The 24,200-nt window shown below is 40.9% G+C and overlaps 1 protein-coding gene and 1 long non-coding RNA gene across 4 annotated transcripts in view; one reads left to right on the top strand and one right to left on the bottom strand.

The window, feature by feature from the left end:
- The first annotated feature begins 1,910 nt into the window (after positions 1 to 1,910).
- Positions 1,911 to 24,200, top strand: part of ccdc18 (coiled-coil domain containing 18) — a 28,009-nt gene continuing 5,719 nt past the window's right edge. Inside the window, exons 1-24 of one of the 3 annotated variants that reach the window (XM_039816501.1) lie at positions 1,911 to 2,234; positions 2,393 to 2,503; positions 2,700 to 2,898; positions 3,526 to 3,687; positions 4,913 to 5,016; positions 5,333 to 5,461; positions 5,930 to 6,026; positions 6,213 to 6,334; positions 6,883 to 7,162; positions 7,377 to 7,464; positions 8,422 to 8,639; positions 9,389 to 9,499; positions 11,372 to 11,503; positions 11,624 to 11,758; positions 11,900 to 11,977; positions 13,164 to 13,280; positions 13,385 to 13,552; positions 16,162 to 16,304; positions 19,169 to 19,332; positions 19,479 to 19,692; positions 20,854 to 20,953; positions 21,087 to 21,203; positions 23,038 to 23,154; positions 23,551 to 23,688. In XM_039816501.1, coding sequence (XP_039672435.1) covers positions 2,403 to 2,503; positions 2,700 to 2,898; positions 3,526 to 3,687; positions 4,913 to 5,016; positions 5,333 to 5,461; positions 5,930 to 6,026; positions 6,213 to 6,334; positions 6,883 to 7,162; positions 7,377 to 7,464; positions 8,422 to 8,639; positions 9,389 to 9,499; positions 11,372 to 11,503; positions 11,624 to 11,758; positions 11,900 to 11,977; positions 13,164 to 13,280; positions 13,385 to 13,552; positions 16,162 to 16,304; positions 19,169 to 19,332; positions 19,479 to 19,692; positions 20,854 to 20,953; positions 21,087 to 21,203; positions 23,038 to 23,154; positions 23,551 to 23,688 — 3,234 coding nt within the window. In that variant the 5' untranslated portion in view covers positions 1,911 to 2,234; positions 2,393 to 2,402. Of the gene's footprint in view, positions 2,504 to 2,699; positions 2,899 to 3,525; positions 3,688 to 4,912; positions 5,064 to 5,332; positions 5,462 to 5,929; positions 6,027 to 6,212; positions 6,335 to 6,882; positions 7,163 to 7,376; positions 7,465 to 8,421; positions 8,640 to 9,388; positions 9,500 to 11,371; positions 11,504 to 11,623; positions 11,759 to 11,899; positions 11,978 to 13,163; positions 13,281 to 13,384; positions 13,553 to 16,161; positions 16,305 to 19,168; positions 19,333 to 19,478; positions 19,693 to 20,853; positions 20,954 to 21,086; positions 21,204 to 23,037; positions 23,155 to 23,550; positions 23,689 to 24,200 lie in introns of those variants that run through there. The other 2 variants (XM_039816500.1, XM_039816502.1) reach the window with 2 other exon arrangements.
- LOC120568796 lies at positions 15,672 to 18,530 on the bottom strand. The gene is made up of 2 exons (XR_005640786.1): positions 18,229 to 18,530; positions 15,672 to 16,257 (listed from the first exon to the last, which is right to left on the bottom strand). It is a non-coding gene; the product is annotated as an uncharacterized LOC120568796 (long non-coding RNA).

Raw genomic sequence — 24,200 nt, forward strand, 5'->3', positions numbered from 1 at the left:
ACCTTAAACACTTTGATTTGAAATTGATTAAAATGACTGTTAACTGTTGACTGAAATCTTTAAGGACCTATTTAGTTTACTTTATCTGATGGTGTTGTATTAAAATAAAGTGCTGCATAAGATGAATGTTGTATACCCAGTTCCCATAATTAAGAATTTTTCTGGTTTTTCTGTTGTGCTGCCTATGCAAGTTAGTCCTGGATAAACGTGTTGGTCAGTCATATGTTTGGACCATACTGCTTGACAAAGGGGAGCTTCAGCATTATTATTGTGATGATTTTATTTGATCGGTCGTTTAATTTCTTTGTATGATGGGTGCAAAAATGTACTTGGATCTTTGCTTTTACAGTCAAGTTCACCTTGTAGTCTACATACTCAGGATATGCTCTAACACGTCACTGTATTGGATAGGGCTGCATTTGGAGCGTGACAGGATGTTTAGATATAAGTTATTCACTCAGTGTTGTTGTTCAGTATTTTTTATATCGGGTCCTCACATTTGTCACATTACTTTGGACCATATGTATGTACTGTATGTAAGCTTTTTTTATGAGCAAAATCATTTGTAGTCCATTTTACTGCTACACTTGCTTGTTTAATCTGAGTCAGAAAACAATCACTGGAAAACTAATTTGCTGTATGTCATTGCATGAGGTAAATATTCTGTTAGTGCGGCTTTCTCTTTTTTTGAGATGTTTCTATTTTTTTGTTAAAATGGACAGAGCTTTTTTGACATTGATACCTCTTCATTATACGGATGTAGTCAGTTGAAGCTTCTCTCCTCAGCCAGTGTGTCAGCCTACATGTTGCTACCACTGGCTTCTAGCAGGCTTCTGTAGCCAAAGAACATACATGTAACGTCTGTCTTGTCCTTTTGAGATTCTTCTTTATAACATTTTTATACATCATTATATAGGTTGACATGTTACTTCTGAACCTGTTTAGTTAAAGGATAAATAAAAGCCGATATTTTGAACCGTTGTGTGGTGTATTCAATGTTTAATTGCTGCCTGTAGTTCAGGGTTGGCAAACATTTGGCCCTAGGGCCAGAACAAGTCTGCCAAAGGGTCCAGTCTGGCCCACTGGATGACTGTGAAGTGTGAAATTTGCAGAAGTTATTAATTTCAATATTTCCTATTTGTCCACTGGGGATTGCACGGTCCTAATAAGAGTAGCAGGCCTTATGCTGGATATGCTATTATCGATCACACATGCTTACGTACAGGCTCCACACTGTCAAGTGTAGGCTACCGTCCATGCATGAGCCATCAGTGGAAAATGTCTTTGTCAAAAAGGAGATAACTGAAAAGTGTCCGGTTTTCCCCAAATAATGGACCAGTTCCTATTTCTTCACAGATGTAGCCTAAATGGGAAGTCCGTGTGCTTGGTGTGTTCACAGCACCTTTCAGTGCGCAAGGAATAATAATCATGATATAATAATAATAAAGGAATAATATCTGGTGCCACTATCAACATATATAATTTTCTATCCTGACCAGAAAACAGACATATTTAAACATATATATACTTTTTCTTAAGATATCTCAGGCTGTTTATCATCTGTCTAGTAAATAGATTGTTCATTATGTACTTTCCTCATTTACACTAAAAGAAAGGGGCACATTTTGAGTTGTTATTAATTGGTTATTATGCAATGGTTGTACTGTTCCGGCCCACTTTAGCTCAAATTTGGCTGTATTTGGTATTTGGTTGTAGTTGATGTTTCAACCATAGAATTTAGGTTTCAACAGTGATTTCTCCTGAGCCCAAACTACAGTTGTAAATTTGACAGTTCCAGTGAACGCGCCAGTGTTCGCGGCCACTGTCATTGATAACCCTCTCCACCAATCACTTTACACACAGCTTCAATTTATCCAATCACAAAACGCGTTGCTAGGATGTGGGCGGAGACCAAAAATACAAATTGTTCCGGCTACCTTGCCTTCTACTACATCTACACTGGATAGCCTGGAAAGTTTAAATTTCAGTAGACGTTTCAAATACATGTCTTTATACTTTCATAGCGACAGTACGATAACATTTCATATTCCATTTAAAACGTAAACTTTGTCTGTCTGGTCGTTTGGTAGCTTATTTGGCTTTTATTCGAACGATAACGTGAACTAAGATAGTTAGCCACCTGTTGATATAGCATCTTTGTTTACATTCAGCGAGCGTAGCTACGCTAGCTGCTAGTTTCCATGCTCTAACGTTACTGTAGCCGTGTTTAAAACGTAAGTATGTTGATGAGCTAACGTTAGTTGCGGATATTCTTGACCTTTCCAAACATTCCCACATGTTGGATATATTGCTTGAGCGACTGAAAGCTAACATAAGCAAGTCAAGACACGTTGTCGAATAGCTGAAGTTAACATGTAACGGTACTCGTCAGCATTAATCTAATGTTTGAGAACGAGAGGAGTTTAACCGAAGATGTGGTCAATTTGAGGAATCTGCTTCGATTGACGGAGCTTAGTCTGCAGAGTGTGGGACAGAAACTGAGGTAAGCTAAGTGCATGACGTGAACTCAGACACACAGTGAACCAGCCGTCGATAGCTAGCTACAACACAACTTCTCGTAGTACAGAGTGCACCTACAGCCAGCAGGATGTAACAAAGAGTTGGTGTATAATGATGTATTTGGACCCCTCTTCTCCCATCTTGATTCCTTCTCCACTGTTTCTTTTCTATGGACACAGGTGCAGTCAGTCAGAAGGCCATGATGACAGTGGTGAGTATGAGCAGAAGAGTCCAGAAAGCCTGACCTTACAAGACCTGCAGACACCCGATGTTCCTCCATCCCAGTCGGGCTGTGTTTGCCAGGAGAGGCCTCTCAGTGGGACGGCTGAGAGACGGGCTGTTGCTGGCAGTCTCAGCCCACCTTCCACTAACTCAAGGGTGAGAAAGAGGATATTTTACAAAATAAGAAAACGCCATCCGGATATACTGTACATCACCCATCACCTTTTTTCTCATGTTACATACTGTATGTGTGCAAGTGTACACAACTGGTAATCAAAACTATTGAGAACATTGTTGTGTAGATGAATTAATCCACCTCTGTAGGTTGTGTAGAAGGTATTAACCTAGGGTAATTACATCGAGAGGAATAGTCCCAGTGGCAATGTGTGTTTGCAGCAATATGTTTCTCATAGCCAAAAGGTAAATAAACCACTGTACACCCCTCGCCACACACACACATTTTTTTTGTTAGTTGAAAGAAAATATCAGTAGAAAACTGCACTTTAAGCTGTAACTGTCATTCTCTTTTAAGTGGTCCCTTAACATTAAATTCAATGTTCAATTTGTTCATAAAAGAATGTTGGAAATGATTTGTTTTAAATTCAACAAGCCATTTGTTGGTATTTTAGCAGAATACTGAAAGCGGCAGAAATGTAGAACTAAGTGCGCTTTAATATCTGCTAATTTATCGCACGTAATATCATTATTGCGGTAATCAACAACAATATTGCATATTTTCCTCATATCGTACAGCCCTAATCTGTGTTCTCCCTTCCTGTTCAGTCCGCCTCATTCGAGACCAGGTCAGTAGAGATGGAGTCTTTCTCTAAAAGGAAGAAGGGCGCCTGTGTGCGTCAGGAGAACGCCTGTCTGACCGCGCAGGATGAACAGCTCATCAGCGACCTCGATGCTATGCAGTATGAACTGGCCACTTCCAAGTCGCAGGTAGGACTGTCATTCCTTACACAGATGATTTGTGTGATTAAAGGTATTGTATTTTTTTAAAGTGTAAAATTATGCTTTTTGCTTTTTGATGCCTCACTCTGTAGCTAAAACAGAGAGCTCAACACACAGGGTGAAAAGAGGAGCTGCAGTAATGTGCAGTACAACAAAAATATGGTGTTTTTTGAAAATTAAACCACATAAACCTATTCTGATATAACCTCTAAATACAATTATGAACCTGAAAATGAGCATAATATGAGCACTTTAAATGGTATATGTTGTGCTTCATATTTTGTGTGCTGCAAATGAGTATAGCGTGAAGTCAGAGTTCTTTGTTTCAGCGTTTTGTTGAGACATTGGCAGAGGAGATTGTTTTGGTCTGTTGTTTCTTCACTCTAAATATCAAGCCACAACAATGACATAATAAGAAATATTAACAATCTGTTATATAAATTAACTGTAGTGGATACATAATATTTACTTAGAGATGCACCGATTACAACTTTGTAGGCCGATTCCAATTTCCGATTTTCTTTGAGTTAGGCCAGCCGATACCGATTTTAGCCGATTCCGATTTTTTTCTAACCACTTTACAGCACACACCACTATTTATTTTCTATCTTTTCTTTAATAGAACGTTTTGCACAGAACATAGAACATTTTTTGAACAGATAATGGATCACTATAAAATAGAACTATATAAATTACTCCCGGTGTGGGAAATTCACACACATCTAAAGTGCAATGTTAGAACAGTTTACTTCTTTTCACATCCAATATCCAACAAAAAAAATGTGATTTTGGTTTTTGGTGTCGTCCCTCCACGCCCTAGGTTTTCCTTGCAGGTGTTGCATATTGCAAACTTGTTCTCTTCTGCACACACGCTGAAGAATTTCCAAACAGCTGACATGTTGCAGGTTAATTCACGAGGTTCCCTACATGTGCGAAAATAGCGCGGAGACGCGCTTCACACCGCGACACACAGTGAAAAAGTTGAGAGAAAAGAAAAATAGACTGTCGCGTCAGTGTGTGTGTGCGTCCCTGAGAACTGTAAGTCGTATAATTTATGTTGTCGGTTAATTGTAGCGTTGACCGGCATGAAATCGGCATATGTCAGACTGACCTGCCGGTCATGGTCGAGCACGTGAAAACCGTCCAATTCCGGTCACCGGCCGGTCTATCGGTGCATCTCTATATTTACTGTATGTGTTTTTTGTTTTTCCAGGTCCGCCTCAGAGGCCCCAGGGTGGGGGTCAACAGTGTGGCAGTCAAGAGTGAACACATTCGTCAGCTTCAAGCAGAGCTGGAGACTCAGGCCGCAGAACTAAAGTAACCCCATGACCTCAACAGAGACTTCTGTGGATGTTGCTATTTATGTAATTGTCATGTGGAAATTGCATGACTATCTATATACACTGGATACTGGTTCGCTGTAAGGATTATGTAAAGTGCTATGGGGTACAGTCATTCATAATTTTAGATTTCTCTATAGACCTTTTTGACACTATTCCTGTTAATACTCTTACTGAGGCATGCTTGATTGTGGCTTTTAATAATTTGCCTTTGTCTTGAAACTGTAACACTAACCTCTAATTGAACCTAGCATTCATACCCTAACAACCTGTCCTTTGTCTGTGTTTCCCAGGGCAGCAGAGCTGAGGGCAGAGTGTAGCCAGGAAGCAGCAGCTCACGGGGACATTTTGGTGGCGACTCTCACCGAGGAGCTGAGCATGCTCAGAGAAGAGCTGGACAACAAGACAGCACTGGGCAAACGGTGATGCCTTTATCCAGGCTCGGCTTCCGCACCCAGTTCAATTTCATTAGAGTAACAGATTACAGTCCTTCTAAGATTTTGGGTGACCGCATGTATCATATTGTCGAAGAAGTCCCACACACTGTCCATTACTCATGCAAATACTATATTTCACTACGTTTCGGTCACACAGACCTTCCTCCGGTGAATTCACCTTACCTTTTCCTACGCACCTGCCCCAAAAAAGAAGTGTGCAAAAGCGTTTTTGAATTGAACATGTATCATATTAAAATTGATCTGCTACAATGTATTTTGTCTCATAATTGCATTTGCTCCCTGTCATATTCAAATATTTTCAATTGAACTAAATGAAAGGATTGACTCGGACCTCAAGTTTAAAAACATAATCAGATATTCCATGTCTAATTCACTTCCCAAACATGATGGAGTTATTGCTTTAGTACTTATTTTCTACCTCATTCCTTACAGGGCTGAGCAACAAAGGAACCAAGCACTTCAAAATGCAGAGAAACTCAAAGAAGCCTTCAAAGATTATAAGGCTACCATTTCCATTAAACTTAAGAGGGTAAATTAGATTTATTTGAATGATTTAATATATATTCTATATATATTATCTATATATATTATCTATATATATATATATATATATATATATATATATATATATATATATATATATATTTTCTTTTTAACTACGTTAGTTGCATGTCGATGCCATAAAAGTGTTTTATAATTTTCATTTTTTTTTAAGGTGATGGAGAGTGAGAGCAAACTAAAAGAGAGTCTTATCGAGTGTGACAGAGAAAAAGAGGAGTTGGAAATGAAGTGCACCGTGCTGGAGAGAGGAAAGGTAGAACAGAGTCAAACAATCAGGTAAGGGAGATTGATTTCCCCTTTTCATTGTTCGTGGTGTACATGGTTTACTTCAGATTTGTATGTAGGGACAGAAATAAATTGGAGTTTTTTTTTTGATTTATCATTATATATCAAATCTTTCAGAAGAAATCTCTTTGATTTAGGGCTGCACGATATGAGGAAAATATCGAACTGGATTATTTTGACTGATATTGCAATCGCGATATGATTCACGATGTTGGACAGAATGATCATTTCAGTATCATTCTCATTTTCATTGAAAAATATTAAAATTAAAATTATTTATTAGTGTAGTTTTTGCGAGGATTTAGTCTGTAGAATACGATTTGTAGGCCGGGACATCTCTGCAGCACCACAATACTTAAATAACTTAATGGTTTCACACATATTTTGCCTTTAACAAATATTGCGCCTCTCCCTGCGATTTGGATATTGCACTAGTCCATATTGCGATTTCGATACATTTGCGATTCATTGTTCAGCCCTACTTTGATTTGCTGGTTTAATCATTGTATTGCCAAACCTCCCCCTCGTCTTCCCCCCAGCCAGCTGAAGGAGGAGGGGAGGCAGGCCAAGTCTGCGGCTGCTGGCCTCCAGGCTCAGCTGGAGGAGGCCGGACAGAAGGCCTTACATCTGGAACAGCAGCTCATGGAGCGGGCCGCAGAGTTCAGGGAGCTGGCCTCTCTGCGAAAGGAGCTGGAAAGCCTGCAGACTGTGACCCAGAGCCAGGAGCAGAGGGTGGCCCAGAGCCACAGAGAGGCTCAGCAGAGCCAGGCGGAGCTGGCCAGCCTGGAGGCCATACTGGCCCTGCTGCATCTACGAGAGGTGGACAGGAATATATACACACAATACACAATACATTGTTGTTTGTGTTCTTCTGATCTCACATGATTTTGTTAAGTCTTCCACAATCTTTGACCTATTTGTTACATCATCTGTTTATTTGCTTGCCCAAACCTGGATGTTGTGCCACAGAAACTGTCCAAAACAGCAGCGGCTGCCGTGTTTAGCGTTGCCATATGTGGATGTTTAATTTCAGGGTGCTGTGGGGACGCCGTGCGTCAGGCCCTGCATGCTTCCCCCAGTGGACTACTCAGGAACAGCACACCTGCTGAAGTTAAAGCCAGGTATGCTGACACACCTCTTGTGTACTTCATTACATTCTGTGTTAGCCATGCCTATTAACAGAGATGTAAGATTAAATTTTTTTTTATTCAGGTTTTTCCTTGTACATCTGAAGATTCTTTCCTGCAATTTCCTTTCAATTATATTGAATACAATAGTTTTCTTCCAATCTTAGAGTGAAATAAGTTTTGGATTATTGGAACTTAATATAATTAGAATGAGAGACTCATTCTGCATCCTATTTTGCACTTGAGGTGAAAGGAAAAAAACGATGTAAATCTTAAACGAAACTTTTGTGCGACATGATAATTAAAGTGCTCATATTATGCTTTTTGGCTTCTCCCCTTTCCTTTATTGTGTTATGTCTTTTTTGTGCACGTTATAGGTTTACAAAGTGAAAAAGCCCAAAGTCCACCCCAAAGGGACTTACCATCTCCAACAGAAAACACTGTTCACAAACTGCTCCAAACAGCTCTATTGTAGTCCAGCCTTTACTTCAGAGACAAACGTGCGTCACTTTGTAACACATGTTATAATGCTCGCCTAGCTGCTAGCGTGGCACGCCCTCATACTCTGCTTCTGACTGGCTAGTAGTCCTTACCTAGCTACTGCGCATGTGCGACTCCCAACAAAGATGGAACAGAAGTGCGATGTCTCACTCTGTAGCTAAAACAGAGAACTCAACACACAGGGTGAAAAGAGGAGCTGCAGCAAAGTGCAGTACAACAAAAATATGGTGTTTTTTGAAAATTAAACCATGTAAATCTATTCTGCTATAACCTCTAAATACAATTATGAACCTGAAAATTAGCATAATATGAGCACTTTAAGTTAATTGCACAGCAACACAAGTAGAAAAATGGCATGAAAAAGGCAGCTACCATATATAGATCTCCTTAATATATTATGTATTATGCTTTACTGTTCTTTCTTTGCCATTCGTCACTCATCCCTTGCAGGTGAAGGCTACCAGCAGCTGCTGAGAGTGCTGCAGTCGGTGGAGACTGAGCGGGCCAAACAGAACAGCCTGGTCGAGCGGCTTCAGGAGCGTCTCAGCAGAACCCAGGAGGAGGTCTCCTCCCTGCAGAGCTCCATGGCCCAGAGAGCCTCCCACTACCAGAGCCTCCACACGGAGCTGCTGGACAAAGTCAGCCAAGCCACTGACACAGAGAAAGAGGTTTCTGATCTTCTCTTCTGTCATCCCCTTTCATCATTTCTTTCTTTTTCTTAGTATTGTTTTCTCTTTTTACTTTTTTATTTATTTTTTTTTAAACCAGTGCACAACCTGATTTACTGCTTAAAGTAGATTAAAGATGCAGTAGTTAAGCCTTATAAAACTAACTTTCTGTCATATTTGCTGAAACTGACCCTATGTTCCAGTAGAACTACATGAAGCAGGTCATTTAAAAAAAAAAAAAATCCGGCTCCTCAGCCTACCTACAGCCTGTAGTGCGATTTGTAAAAATCCACCGCTCCCTGTTCAGATGCACCAATCAGGGCCGGGGGGGGGGTGTCTAACTGCGTGTCAATCACTGCTCATGCACACACATTCATTCTTCCTCGTGGGGGGAGGGGCTTAGGAGACTGTATTGGGCTTTAGCGGAAAGGGGGGGAGGGACTGAGAAGTTGTCGATGTTCCAATTTTTGGGCTAAGTCCTGGATCTTCGCAATCCTACCTACAGCACCTTTTAACATTTCTTCTTTGTACTCAACTGTCTTAGAGCATTGTAAATTAATAGAGCGGTTTCATGGTCATTGGTTTGTTATTTTTATGTATTTCACAACAACCTTCTCAGCCATCAAAAGTGAGGATATACTGTATATATATTTTATAAATATTCTTTTATATGTTACCAAGCTTGAGAGCCAATTATTGATTCTTACTGATTTTTGTTCTTGTTTTTTTAAAATCTCTGTTCACTTCAGTTGAAAAGAAAAAGTGCCCGCGCGGCTTCCCTGGAGAAACAGTTACAGGAGAAAACCTCGGCCTATACTCAGGCTGCACTGACCAACACGGAGCTGGAGAAACAGCTACTGGTACAACACACACCCACGTGTTTGTTTTCTCGTAACCTCATCAAGGTACAGCCAGACACGCAGAGGCAAGATCTGGTCAATTTGTCTGAATACAGCTGGACATCTGCCAAAGGCTATGAGTTTTAGTTATGATTCACAACCCTTTCTGACATGCTGAATACAGTGCCTTGCGAAAGTATTCGGCCCCCTTGAACTTTTCGACCTTTTGCCACATTTCAGGCCTCAAACATAAAGATATAAAACTGTAATTTTTTGTGAAGAATCAACAACAAGTGGGACACAATCATGAATTGGAACGAAATTTATTGGATATTTCAAACCTTTTAAACAAATAAAAAACTGAAATATTGGGCGTGCAAAATTATTCAGCCCCAGTTAATACTTTGTAGCGCCACCTTTTGCTGCGATTACAGCTGTAAGTTCGCGGGGTATGTCTCTATCAGTTTTGCACACCGAGACTGACATTTTTGCCCATTCCTCCTTGCAAAACAGCTCTTCGAGCTCAGTGAGGTTGGATGGAGAGCGTTTGTGAACAGCAGTTTTCAGTTCTTTCCACAGATTCCGATTGGATTCAGGTCTGGACTTTGACTTGGCCATTCTAACACCTGGATATGTTTATTTGTGAACCATTCCATTGTAGATTTTGCTTTATGTTTTGGATCATTGTCTTGTTGGAAGACAAATCTCCGTCCCAGTCTCAGGTCTTTTGCAGACTCCATCAGGTTTTCTTCCAGAATGGTCCTGTATTTGGCTCCATCCATCTTCCCATCAATTTTAACCATCTTCCCTGTCCCTGCTGAAGAAAAGCAGGCCCAAACCATGATGCTGCCACCACCATGTTTGACAGTGGGGATGGTGTGTTCAGGGTGATGAGCTGTGTTGCTTTTCACGCAGCAACAAAAAGCGTTTTGCATTGTTGCCAAAAAGTTCGATTTTGGTTTCATCTGACCACAGCACCTTCTTCCACATGTTTGGTGTGTCTCCCAGGTGGCTTTTGGCAAACTTTAAACGACACTTTTTATGGATATCTTTAAGAAATGGCTTTCTTCTTGCCACTCTTCCATAAAGGCCAGATTTGTGCTGTATACGACTGATTGTTGTCCTATGGACAGAGTCTCCCAGCTCAGCTGTAGGTCTCTGCAGTTCATCCAGAGTGATCATGGGCCTCTTGGCTGCATCTCTGATCAGTCTTCTCATTGTATGAGCTGAAAGTTTAGAGGGACGGCCGGGTCTTCGTAGATTTGTAGTGGTCTGATACTCCTTCCATTTCAATATTATCGCTTGCACAGTGCTCCTTGGGATGTTTAAAGCTTGGGAAATCTTTTTGTATCCAAATCCGGCTTTAAACTTCTCCACAACAGTATCTCGGACCTGCCTGGTGTGTTCCTTGTTCTTCATGATGCTCTCTGCGCTTTACACGGACCTCTGAGACTATCACATAGCAGGTGCATTTATACGGAGACTTGATTACACACAGCTGGATTCTATTTATCATCATTAGTCATTTAGGTCAACATTGGATCATTCAGAGATCCTCACTGAACTTCTGGAGAGAGTTTGCTGCACTGAAAGTAAAGGGGCTGAATAATTTTGCACGCCCACTTTTTCAGTTTTTTATTTGTTAAAAAAGTTTGAAATAGCCAATGAATTTCGTTCCACTTCATAATTGGGACCCACTTGTTGTTGATTCTTCACAAAAAATTACAGTTTTATATCTTTATGTTTGAGGCCTGAAATGTGGCAAAAGGTCGAAACGTTCAAGGGGGCCGAATACTTTCGCAAGGCACTGTATATTCTCTAAATCCACCGTTTTATACCACTTTCAGAATATTCTTTATTTTATTTCCCTGTTTTCCCTTTTTCTAATTACAGGAGAAAACCAGCACCCTTCAGCATTACCAGTCACTGATGACCAAAAAGCAAAGAGAGTACCAGCAGTCTCTGGAGAAGTGTAAAAAATCTCAAGCTCAAGAATTCACAGAGCAACAGCACAGAGTAAAAATGGTGAACTACATCTTTGTCTCGCTCACTTTCTCTCCACTGAACCCCCGCAGCAAAATTCTGTGTTTTTAAAATTTAGTGATTATACCTGTAGTAAGTGACAGTATTTCCTCTATTCTGCAGTTGCAGCTGTCTTTGGAGGAGGCTCAGTCTCGTGTGTTGCAGATGGAGCAGGAGCTGAGCTCCCTCCGGAGGGAGCGAGACGAGGCTCAGGAAGCAGCTCTCCTGCTACAGAGCTCCGTGGACCAACTCGCGCAGGTACACACGGCAGTATGTAGGACCATATTAGTGCATCTTCCCACCTTCGCTGGGTTAAAGCACACGCACCATTTCAGATTTAAGGTATGACTACTATAATCTAACCCAGGTCTATGCTGTTTATATTTGATTTCATTGCAGCAGAGGCAGGTTGAAGTAAGACACAGCGAGGAGTTTCTGCAGCGTTACAAAGCGCAGGCGGCTCAGTCTGCCACCAAGGTTTGTACAAAGACCTGGTCATCATAGACCATAGAGCTGGGCGATATGAAAAAAAAAAAAAAATCAAATATCACGATAAAATATATCGATGTCAATATTGTAGGGTTGACTATTGGTGCTTTCACAAAATATTAAAGGCACAATATGCAAGATTTGTACCTTTTTAATACAACAGCTTCAAAGTCATTTCGATGGTAAATGAACTCGTAGGGCAAATCATCCCGATAGCAAAGCGGGGGGGGACGCCGCTGGCAAAACCAGCAATGCAATGTTTGGTAGGTGGCGCCCCACCAGATCTCGCGAGAAGGGGGGGAGGGGCTCAGGCCGTGAGTGCAGAGACGGCTCTGCATACGACAGTAACGTTAAATACAAGTACTCCGCAGTGACTATAGGGGTCGCTGTTTGACAAACGGAAACTGCATAGTATGCCTTTTTAACGCAATGAGAGTTTTGATGAATAATCACCCATAATGTGGATACAATGACTAAGTGGGTAAAGGCCAATAATAGAACAGCTAGTAAGTCTGTTAAGTTCAGAAAATGACATCACTGAGGCGACCTCTAGCTCCCCCAGTAAGACCGTGCGCCCCATGTGGGCTGAGTCCTTTGCAGCGCCCCGAGTTCGAGTCCGACCTGCGGCCCTTTGCTGCGTATCATCCCCTATCTCTCTCCCACCTTTCCTGTCTATCCACTGTCACCACAAATAAAGGGTGAAGATTTACCTGATGAAGGTCTGAGACCGAAACGTTGTATTTTTCTAATAAACTATTGCTTGCGTAATGGTCAGTGTGCGGGATTTTCTCTCTACTATTTTTGATCTGTTGCCTTTGATCATATCCTACGCACCTGCCCGACAAAAGAGGTGTGCAAAAAAGTTTTTTTCACGTCACCACAAATAAAGGGAAAAGCCCCCAAAAAAAATCTTTAAAAAAAACAAAAGAATTATATCACTTTACTGTAATGCAGCCTTTAAAACAGGAAAAGACAACCCTGTGTCATATTACGATATCCAAAATCTAAGACGATATCTTGCCTCATATATCGATGCCGATATAACATCGATATATTGCCCAGCCCTAATAGACACAACACAAATAACAAAGTTTTAAGTGTACGAAAACACCTGGCAGAATTCATGACTTCCACCGTAACTGTGCACCGTCCATGACTTCGGTTTGTACATCAGGTGTGTGAACTACAGTCGTCTCTGTCGGCGTGTAGAGAGGAGCTGGACTGCTACCTGCAGCAGATGGAGGAGGTGAAGGAGAACTACGAGAGCGAGCTGCAGAATAGCAGAGCCAAGGTACAGTGTTGCATACAGCGAGGTGAGTCTTTCAAACTCTGGGATGTCTGTTTGCAAGCCCTCTCTTCTCTGACCTCTCCTGTCCCCTGTTCCTCCCTCTCCAGGTGTCCTCTCTGCAGGAAAAGCTCCACGGGCTCAGCCTGGTTTGTCAGAGCTCCAGTGAGCAGAACCTGCAGCTCCAGCTTTCTCTGCAGCAGCAGCAGACCATGCTGACCGAGAGCTCTGCTCACATCTCTGAGCTGGAGGAGAGTCAGAGCCAGCTGCAGAAACAGGTAAGTGGGAGATGGTTCCAAAATGCACTTCTGAAAATATATAGAACACCATGGAGTATTTGTTGACTTATCTATGATATTCCGTCCATTGTTTTTTATTTTAGCTATAATGTCATGAAAAACTTTCCAGACTAAGCTACTTTTATTTTAGTGCACAAAAAGAAAGGCCTTGGGGCTATTCCCTGCTGCTAGATTTGGAGAGCCGGTGCGTCTTCTCTGTTCATATCATCAATAGTTCAAAAGTTTTATTTATTTAAACCTCGTGTTGACTTCCCGTCGGCCATCAACTTGTTGTCCTTAGGGATCAAAATTGAAAATGAAACTTTTTTTTGGGCCGCTTTTTCCGATGTTTCTAACACTTTTTCATCAATGGTCAATAAACCTAATTTATATGACATTATATCTAATTTTTGACTTGAAAAAAAGCGGAAATTATAAATTATTTTGACCAGGGATCTTCAACAGGGGGTCCTCAGAGTCAATGCAATGGGGCCTCCAAATTATTGTTAATTTTATTTATTTATTTATTTTTCTTCAATGAATCCAACATATTATTAGCAAATATTAATCCCCACATGATAGGCTTACTGGCCTATGTAAGGTAGTCACTAAGGTAGCCATCCACAGATAGTTAATCCTGAGGATTTACTGTGCCACATGTATGTTTTAAAATGAAAACATTCATAAGGCTACATTTTTTATTTTATTTTAAACGCTTAGTATTCCATGCAAAAAATGTATGTATAAAGGCTTTAGGCTGCCCACTCAGTTTAATATGCAACTTCATTTCATACAATATATGTAGTAGGGGGTCCCTCATCCATCTCTCTTTCAGTTAGGGGGTCCTTGGCTTTAAAAACGTTGAAGACCCCTGATTTTGACTATTAGTTAATTTTGAGTAGATCACAGACTGGCTTATCTGTCAAAGTTAAGTCAGGATATACTGTTTTGAAACCATTAAAACATTTTTTTCAAATGCTATAAAATTGAACAAAACACCCCAAATTCAATGAAAGTAATCATTAATTTTACCTGCGAAGTGCATCCATGTTATCTTTGGGCAATTTGGTTGAAAGAAACTTATATTTCTGATGTAAAGAAATGTTTAAAACGGGTCCAATTTGACACAAGGACAACCCAAGGGTTAACCTTTATTTATCCAGATGAGTCGATAAATAAATTCTCATTTGCAACAACAACCTGTCGCATTCACACAGCTCCACATTCATACCTGGAAGCTGCCCAGTACAACCCCAGTCTGATCTGCTGGCCACTGAGCAGCTCCACTGGAGTGGTTGGAGGTTAAGGGCCTTGCTCAAGGGCACCTCAGTGGTGGGGATGAGGGAGGGACAAGCGCTGCTCTTTCACTTTCCCCACCCATTGGTCACACAGTGTTACATGTTGAGCAGCCGTGGAGCACGCTCCCTTAATAATCTTAATTTATTTATTATAGGAAGTTTGTGGTGAGATTTTTTAGAATAACTTGAATACTACTTTATAATATTTTGAGTGTAGAAAAAAGTTAAGCAGTGTGTCAAACTCTTTCTGGCAACAGCGTGAACATAGTGTGTGCTCTCTAGGCAGCAGTAGGTCTCCGTCTCAGACTGTATCTTTGTCAAGGTCTTCCCTTGGCATTGAAGGGCCTTATAATGGTGCGAGACAGATTTACTGTGTTTTATGCTTATGTGGCAGTAGAAATGTTTTTGAAAATTGTTTTTAGAATTGCTTGATTCTGACGAAAATGATTTACTCCCAAAAGATCTGCAAAGCCAGTTCAGTTTTTACTTTTAATCACAAAATGCCCTTCTATTATGCTCTTTCTTCTCACTCACTGCCAGGCATGCATTTGCTCTTGCACTGATTTGGGATGTGTTTAGTTATCCTGTCCACTAAACCTATCTTCCTGGGGTCTAAACACCCCCATTTAGATCCCAAGTCTACCAGATATTTGGGATGTGTCCAAGGCTTCAAGTAAGCCATCTTTAGAGTGACAGGAGAACCGTATCAGGAGGATTTTCACGATCTAGCAGCTTTAGTACAAACCATTTATACGTTGTATTGTGCCAAGATTAGTCTTAGTAAAGCAGGAGGGGAAAGGCTCAAGTAGCTTCTTATTAGCAAAGATTGACATTTTTTTATTGAAGCTGTAAATTGTATTAGCAAGCAGAAGCAGAGGATAATTGTAAGTATAGCAGTACTCTTAATATGCAGACTTACTGTCTCCCCACACATATCACAAACTTCAATCAGTCTCATTGCCTGAGGGATGTATTTGATAGTTCGGCACATTTGAACAGCTGATTTTGCTTTCTGTCCTTCATAACAAAAAGAGCACAACGGTCTCCATTCAGTGAGCAGAGCCATACAGGGACATGAAGTATACATGAAGGTTTGTTCTGGGTAACAGACAAGATATCAGATTGCCTGTAGGGAGAGAGTGTTTAGTTTTCATAGTTTTGAGAATGAAGTCAAGCCTACACTACAAGACACTGTTCCTTCATTAGAATTGAGGGTTTCTTTAGTGTCGTTCTTAATTCCCTGGGATCTCATTAGCTTTCTACCTTTTTTTTAAAAATAAACATGGACGCTCATGTTGTTTTTGTCCGCAGGTGTCCAGTCTGGAGCAGCAGCTGGAACGAGCCCGGGCCTCTCTGCAAGGTGAGGTAAGGAACAGAGAGCAGGACGCCCAGGAGAAAGACAAGGACCTGCAGGAGATGAAACAGCAGAACACACAACTCTCAGAGTCTGTCAGGTAAGAACTCTCCGAGTCTGTCACGTAAGAACACCTGTACACACAGGTATGCTCGTGCTAGACTCCCGGTATGCTCGCATCGGCAGACCTATCTACAGCGTTGTGGATTAAGGTCTGGCTACACCACACCTACATTCTGGGATAGGAGAAAAAAAAAACGCTCTGGGTTGTTTCTTCATTTCTTTAAACCAATCGCAATCGTCTTGGGCGGCGCTAAGCTCCGTGGGCAGAGACTGTGGCTCTTAGGGCTGGGCGATATGGCTGAAAACTGTATCACGATATAAGTGTTTCATATCGGTCGATATCGATAATTATTGATATTTTTTATGACCTATTTAAAATAAGGACCAGGAGAAAAATATATTAAATTTAAACATTTTTATTTTAAACTTAACTTTCCTCTGATTATAATCCCCTCAGTTATAAAAGCAGAAATGTCAACACAACCATGGAAACCACTCAAATAATTAAAATGTAAACATAAGTCTAAAATCACAGTGAAGAAAGAATAAGTAAGAATTGCTTAATAAGGTGTAATAAAATGGTGCAAAGTGTTAAATATAAACATAGAGAAACCTGAAACCTGAGAAGAACTATTTTCTGCAGGTTTAGTGCTAGGTTGGTAACCTGGCTTCTGGACAGTGCTCAGCACGTCTGCCTCCGTTATTTCTTTGTAGCGTTTAGTAAGGCGCTGATGCAGAGTACCTCTCCATGGCGGTCTGCTGCTTGTGCGGTGTAGCAGCTGCAGATGTTGGACGTTGCTGGCGAATACGGCTGTGCTCCAAAGTGTGAGCACGGCTAAGGTGGTAAAACAAGTTTGCGGTAGTGTTGGTGGGGACGACGGTCAGACTTATAAAATCCCCAAAACTGCCATACTGACTTTTCCTGTTTTATCAACAATTTCCTCGCTCGCTGCGGCACTCACTTTCCACTTATCGCTACACGCCGCCGGTTCTGTTATTGTAGAATGGTAGAATCCAACACGAGACAGCGATGTGGCGCAACCAAACTTGATACTGTTACATGATTGGCTGTAAGAGTGTCACTCCCTACGTTGCTAGGTTACCAGAGAGTGAGTGCCTTTGTTCATGCAACCAAACTTGCTTCGCAACTTCTGGTTTCTTCCGAAGAAGAAAAACAAGTCATTGAACGTTTTATCGAACGCATTTTCTATTGATATTGATTACGTGTCTATCGCGATACATATCGTTATCGTTTTATCGCCCAGCCCTAGTGGCTCTACAGAATAGTTTCAGGAAGGAACTTGTTTTGGTGGAACATTTGCACCCTGCAAAAGAAAACGCCACGATTAACGTCCAAGATCTATGCTAAACTGATGCAAGTATCCATAGGAGAACTCCCAATAGCAAGGAAATGGGAGCGAGAGCTGAGCCCTAAGGGGAACGCAATTAATTGTCTGGGACAACATTTCCCACTGTTCCAAGAACCCAAATCACCAGCAGATCCATTTCAACATATGTCATCATAGGACATATTGGACTCCTCAGAAGAGATGCGTCTCTAAACCCTCCCTACTGCACGTTCTGCCAACCTGAATCTGAAACTTTGCTCTCTACAGCAAGGATTAAAAAAGCCAAATCATCGACTATAGACCTATGGAAAGGTGCAGCAGCACAAGTATCCATCCTAATGACCTCAGCATCACAAGAAGTAGAGGAGAGTGACTAGGCAAGGTGTGATTTCCTGTCGTTTATTTGTTTTGTTTTCCTCGAGACCGCAGAGGGTAGGGGGTGGGAGAGGGTTGTTGTTGTTGTTGTTATGTGGGAAAAAAAACAATAAAAAATGTATCCTAAGAAAAGAAAACGCCACATACAATATTAAATGAAGTTAACTGTTCACAAAATACAGTAACAGGACCTATTTAAATAAGCTGGATACATGGTTAAATCTCATTTACTCTTACCAGTGTATCAACGAGTGGACCTCGTCCACAGCAATCCCACCAACCGGTCCCAAAACGTCCCAGTTAGAGAGGAATCGCCTATTCGGGTGGCATGGAGCCCCAGTGACTCAGCATTTCTGAGTACTGGGGTTCGATCCCTGGGCAGGGCCTTTCTGTTCTGGAGTTTGCATGTTCCCGTGTTGTGTTTCGTCCCACCACCAAAAACATGTCTGTTAGGTTAGTGTCAAAAAGAACTGGAGTTTTTTCCTTGGCGCCTGCAGCTTCCCACCCATCCTATGTATAGTTAAATGGAGTAGACAGTTTAGTTTCTCTGTGTATTCATGGAAACGACAATAAAGGCCCCTTTTATTTAAAGCAGTTTGTATGGGGCTTTTGTTCGTGACTATTTTCGTTAGTAGGCTGTTTTTCCTGACCTGCAGCAAAGACAATCACACACATAACAGTCTTATGATCACACCACATACTATTAGTAGGCATGAAGCAGCCCTCCCCTCCCCGCCCCATAAACCAGTGTATATAGATGGGGATCTTACTTGTTAGAGACGTGGAGATCGGGCCTTATGTGTTTGGAGTAATTTTATTCTGCAGGGCTGCTGGTTAGTCTTATTTTATTGACGTTTTAAAAGCTCCAAAGCAAAAGCTGGTTGGTTGTTGTGTTGTCAAAGACATGTTTGTTTAGCCCAGTTACGCTACTCCCAACAGTTCTGGAGGGATTTATTTTTCTCTAAGTCTACGATGGGAGCCTTGCTCACATTGAGGTGAGGAAATGGGCATGTTGCATACCCCAGCCGCAACAACAATGCAGTGTGTTTGCTGCTTAATGCTTTTCTGCGTAATATAGATTTTCTGTATTATATGTCTTTCATTTTATTGCAGCCCATTTTGTCCCTCCATAGGTAAATGAACATACCATGTGTTTTTCTCTTTGTGCTTTCTGCAGCCATCTGACATCAGAGATGACAAAGTGCCGAGGGGAGCTGGTGTCTAAAGATTCGGAGCTGCAGCGTCTAAGGAGGGATGTCAACACCAAGATTTCTCAGTTCAGCCGCATGGACGAAAGCCTGCAACACATGGCGAGCCAGCTCAGCAGCAAGAGTGACATGGGTACATTAACTCAGTTTCAGTGCAGTGTAGGAGATTTCACTTACTGTTATCTTACTTTTATTTATATTTAGCAGAGAAGAGACAATTGGGGCCAGAACTGCACAGCTCTCTTTCACTTTTAACTTTTTCCTTCTTGCCCCTCCCAGTGAATGATCTGGAGGAGAAGCTCCATCGCTGTGAGGCCGACCGGCTCAACGGTGTCCAGCGGGTTCAGGTCCTGGAGGGACAGCTTCAGGCGGCGCAGGTAGAGTTGGCTGAGACTCTGGAGCGGCTACGGGATCTCCGAGACGTTCTACAGAGAACCCAAAGCACCGCAGATGAGCGGCAAGCCTCGGTGGAAAAACTGACAGTCCAACTGAGGTGAGGTCACGCCCTCATGTAAAATATTCTCCTGCGCACAGGGGACAAGGCACGAGCCCTCATACGGAGACAACGCCCATGTGCTGTAGCTCCGATCCTTCTCTGGATCGGGCTCATCTGTGTTTGGAACAATATCCACATTGTACATGTGTATCACAAACGGACACACACAGTCATGGAGCCTGTTGTTGTTGTTGTCCCAGTGTCACATTTTGAAATCCCTCATATTTGTACGTCGTCTGGATAATGTCGCGGCTAATCTTTGTTCTCAGATGAAGCAATGACATTGTGTTTACTGAGGAAATCCTTTACTGTTTGATAATATGAATTTCTGGAAAGAAAATGAAAGTTATGTCCCTTATTATCCAAGGTGGAACCTGTTTAATGTGATATGTACTGTATATTTGCTGTGATGGATTTTACAAGTGCTCTGTTTTTTTTTTTTTTGATGGAATAGTTTTCTATATAAAACATACCACTGACACAGATAAATCTGCATACATTTGAATCGCATCCGTTGCGTAACACAGTGTGAAGCATATCGTACATCAAGCACTCAACTTGGAGTACCCTCATGAACGTGGGATTCATTTTCTTGTGTAAAAAGAAGAAAAAAAAATGAGTTCATGTTTCAGGTGCTTAATCAGTAGTCCAGTTACTCCATACGTTCCTGATAGATAGATAGATAGATAGATAGATAGATAGATATATATATATATATATATATACATACATACATACATACATACATACATACATACATACATACATACATACATACATACATACATACATACATACAGGCATTAGTAGGGACATGTATATGCTTGATACAGAAAGCATAACATAACAGTTGTCATTATCTAGGTTACGGTCATGAACCCACACAAAAAGCCACTATAATGAGTACAAGTCAAAACTTATTCACGTAAGTACTCAAACCAAAGGAACTAACCCCCAACAATAAACAATAGAAAGTCCTTGAATCATGTCCCCTTTATTTGGCCCTGCAAGAATCATACGGTTATATCTGCCGATCTCTGTTATATCTGCCATTCAGAGGATGCTCCCAGTTACTCAGTGTGTTTTTTTTTTTTGTTAATTAGTTAGCTATCTGATAAACTATTCAATTAAAGTGTGTGTCTGTGTGTTGCTTCACAGTGAGACCCAGAGGGAGTTGGAGGAGAGAACTCACGAAGTCTTGGATATGGACAATGCACTGAAGGAGAGACAGGGGGAGCTCCAACAGAGAGCACAGCTGGTACAACACAGACCCAAACAAACTGATTCTTCCAGTATACTTCATTTCATTTGCAGAATGTTTTGCTGTCATCTCTCTCCTGATTTTGTTTGTGTTTTGATTTTCTCTCCCCCAACACCCCTGTCGTCCTCAGCTGGGTCAGCTGGAAGTGGCCATCCGAGATCACAAGCAGGAGATGGAGAGGAAGGTGGAGTCTCTGCAGCAGAGCCTGGGGGCCCGAGAGAGAGAGCTCGCAGAAAGAAACATGAAGGTCAGGAGCACACACAGAATCAGAGGGCAAAACTTGTGGGAACTCAGCCTTTATAGACCTATGGAGACAAAGTTTTGTTTAAATTACTAAAAGCTTAGAGTGGGGCTGCATGATATGAGGAAAATATCTTAATAGATATCGTTTTGACTGATATTGGGATATGATTCACGATATTGGACGGAATGATCATTTTTCATATCATAGAAAAACGTAAAAATACAATAAAATCAAACAAAGACTAGGGTACGATTTGTATGCCCGGGATGTCTCTGCAGCACCATAATGCATCATTTAGAATGGTTTGACATATTTTTGCCATTAAGATATTGTGCCCCCCCCCTCCCCTGCAATTTGGATATTGCCCTGGTTCGTCTTGTGATTTCGATAAAATCACGATTAATTGTGCAGCCCTAGTTTAGTGCAAAAACATGTGCAATGACTTTAGAAAGAATAAGAAGAGAGAACTGATTGATTGATTGATTGATTGATTGATTGATTGATTGATTGATTGATTGATTGATTGACAGCCAGCAGCAATGCGTAATAAATGATATTGATGTTCAAGTTCAATACTTTATTGCCTTGTCAACACAGTCGATTGGAATTTGTCTTGGTGCCAGTCAGTTTAAAGAAAGGCAATACATACACCGGAACATACAGTACATAAAAGACGATCACATAGACAATCATTCAAACCAATAAAAAGCTGTAAAGACCTTGTGCTATTGCAACTTCCCGTAAAGTGTCTCGTGCAGTCTATAAAGGGCATTTGAATAAGCTGCATTTAGTACAGGTTTACTCTGCAAGGTGCCTGAGCATTAAGGAGCCTAATAGTGGCGGGGTAAGTACTGTTACAGAAGTGGGATGTTTGGCCCCTGAGACTTGGAACTCTGTTTCCAGAGGGCAGTCAGTGTCAGTCAGTGTCAGTGCTGGTGTTATCTGTACTGTATGTTGTATTATATAACCTTTTGGTGTGCAGCTAAAAACTGAACGTTCACAAGAAATATCATGAAGTTCTATCATAAATGTTGTTTTTTTATTATAAAGGTATAGCATTTAAATAAACGAAAAGTAAAACATTTATCAGCAAAGCTGTTTGATTAGATACAAAACAGGAAATCGATGACATTACACACTTAAATGTAATTAAATTAAAATTTTAATTTGATTTTTTTTTATTTAATTACAATTTAGATTAAATTAGTTAGAAATGTAAATATGTTTATCAATTAACATCACTAAATTAAATTTTAAATTTAAATCCACATAAAATAGATACAAAAAAATATATTTAAATTAAAGAATTCATTTAAATTATAATATATATTTTTTTAAATAAAAATAAAACTCATCTCATTACCATGATTGTGGCACAAATTGAATAAATAAAACAGAGAAATATTGATGAGTTCTTTGACTGAACAAATCTTCATCCTTTAATGGGACCATCAGCTGTAATATTAGATCTGAAGGAGCATACAATATGAAATGTTAATAAAACACTGTCAGCGACACAGTTACTTTAAGCCCTGATTATACAAAGGCTGTAATAATGTTTGCACACCTTTTTTTATATTTATTTTGTGTTCATAAAATTATAAAAATATATAATTTGTGTGACAACGTAATCTAATCTAATTTCCTTATTAGAGTTAAATCAAAATCATTATCTGGTGTCCTATAAGCAGTTTCTGAAGTGTGTGTGTGTGTGTGTGTGTGTGTGTGTGTGTGTGTGTGTGTGTGTGTGTGTGTGTGTGTGTGTGTGTGTGTGTGTGTGTGTGTGTGTGTGTGTGTGTGTGTGTGTGTGTGTGTGTGTGTGTGTGTGTTTAACTAGGAGCTCAGCCAGCAGCAACAACTTCACACTTTACTGCAAGAGGTTGAAGAAACTCAGCGTCACTGTGAGGCTTTGTCCGGAGAGCTGGACGCCACCAAGCTGCAGACCAAAGACAAGGTAAAGTCAAATCCTAATTTATTATTTAGTCTGGTTAAAGCTATAGTGGGTAATTGCTGTCTCCCCCATGAGGAATTCTAAGTTATGACAACAACGCTGTCTGAGCAACCACATGACACAAGCCTTCGGTGATCGCACGCCACCACCACGGCTAGTAAACCTAGCCATACTGAGAAATACAGAGAGAGTTTGGTGAAGCTGATGGGCTTAATTAGCTTTGTATCAACTCATTTGGCAATGGCTTGAATGTAACGGACGTTCATTAATATAGAAAAGTAGCATACTGTAGCTTTAAGGATAAAACAAAAGAAGAAATTACTTGTTGAGACGAACATTATTGCTCCATAAATCTGCTGCGCTCCTACTACCAATAATTTTGTGTGTGTGTCTGTGCAGGAGGTGCGGCTGTGCGGTGTGGAGAAGGAGCTGGCTCTGAAGGAGGCCCGCTGGCTTCAGTTGGAGGCGGGGCTGCAGAGCATGGTCACCTCTTTAGAACAAGAGCTGGAGCTGGAGAGGGAGCAGCACAGCAAGGAGGTACTGTCAGCTACTGAGGCTGCAGCTCCGCTGTCATCTTCCTCCATCTAATGCAGGGGTCTTCCACGTTTTTGAAACCAAGGACCCCTTATCTGAAAAAGAGACAGAGGAGGGACCCCCTACTACATATATTTTATAAAATCAAGTTGCATATTAAACTGGGCCTACAATAACGTGTAGGGTGACCTAAAGCCTGTATACATACCTTTTGTAGTGCATAGAATACTAAACCATTAAAATAATAATTGTTGGCATGATTTTATAAATCATCTTTAAATGTTACACATACATGGCACAGTACTGTAAATCCTTAGGATTAAAGGGTAACTACTGTTTTTTGCAACCCCATTTCCCCATGCATTTGTGTCACTGATGTGACCAAAAATCTTTGAATTTGGTCCAGTATTGAGCGAGATCGCAATGCCGGGCCGGCGCAAACAGAGCTGCAATGTTCTTTTTTTTTTGTGGTACTGACAGGCTTAGATTGTTACTAAAAGTGTCTGACAACATTG

This window comes from Perca fluviatilis, chromosome 11, assembly GCF_010015445.1.
Source record: "Perca fluviatilis chromosome 11, GENO_Pfluv_1.0, whole genome shotgun sequence".
Lineage (NCBI taxonomy): Eukaryota > Metazoa > Chordata > Actinopteri > Perciformes > Percidae > Perca > Perca fluviatilis.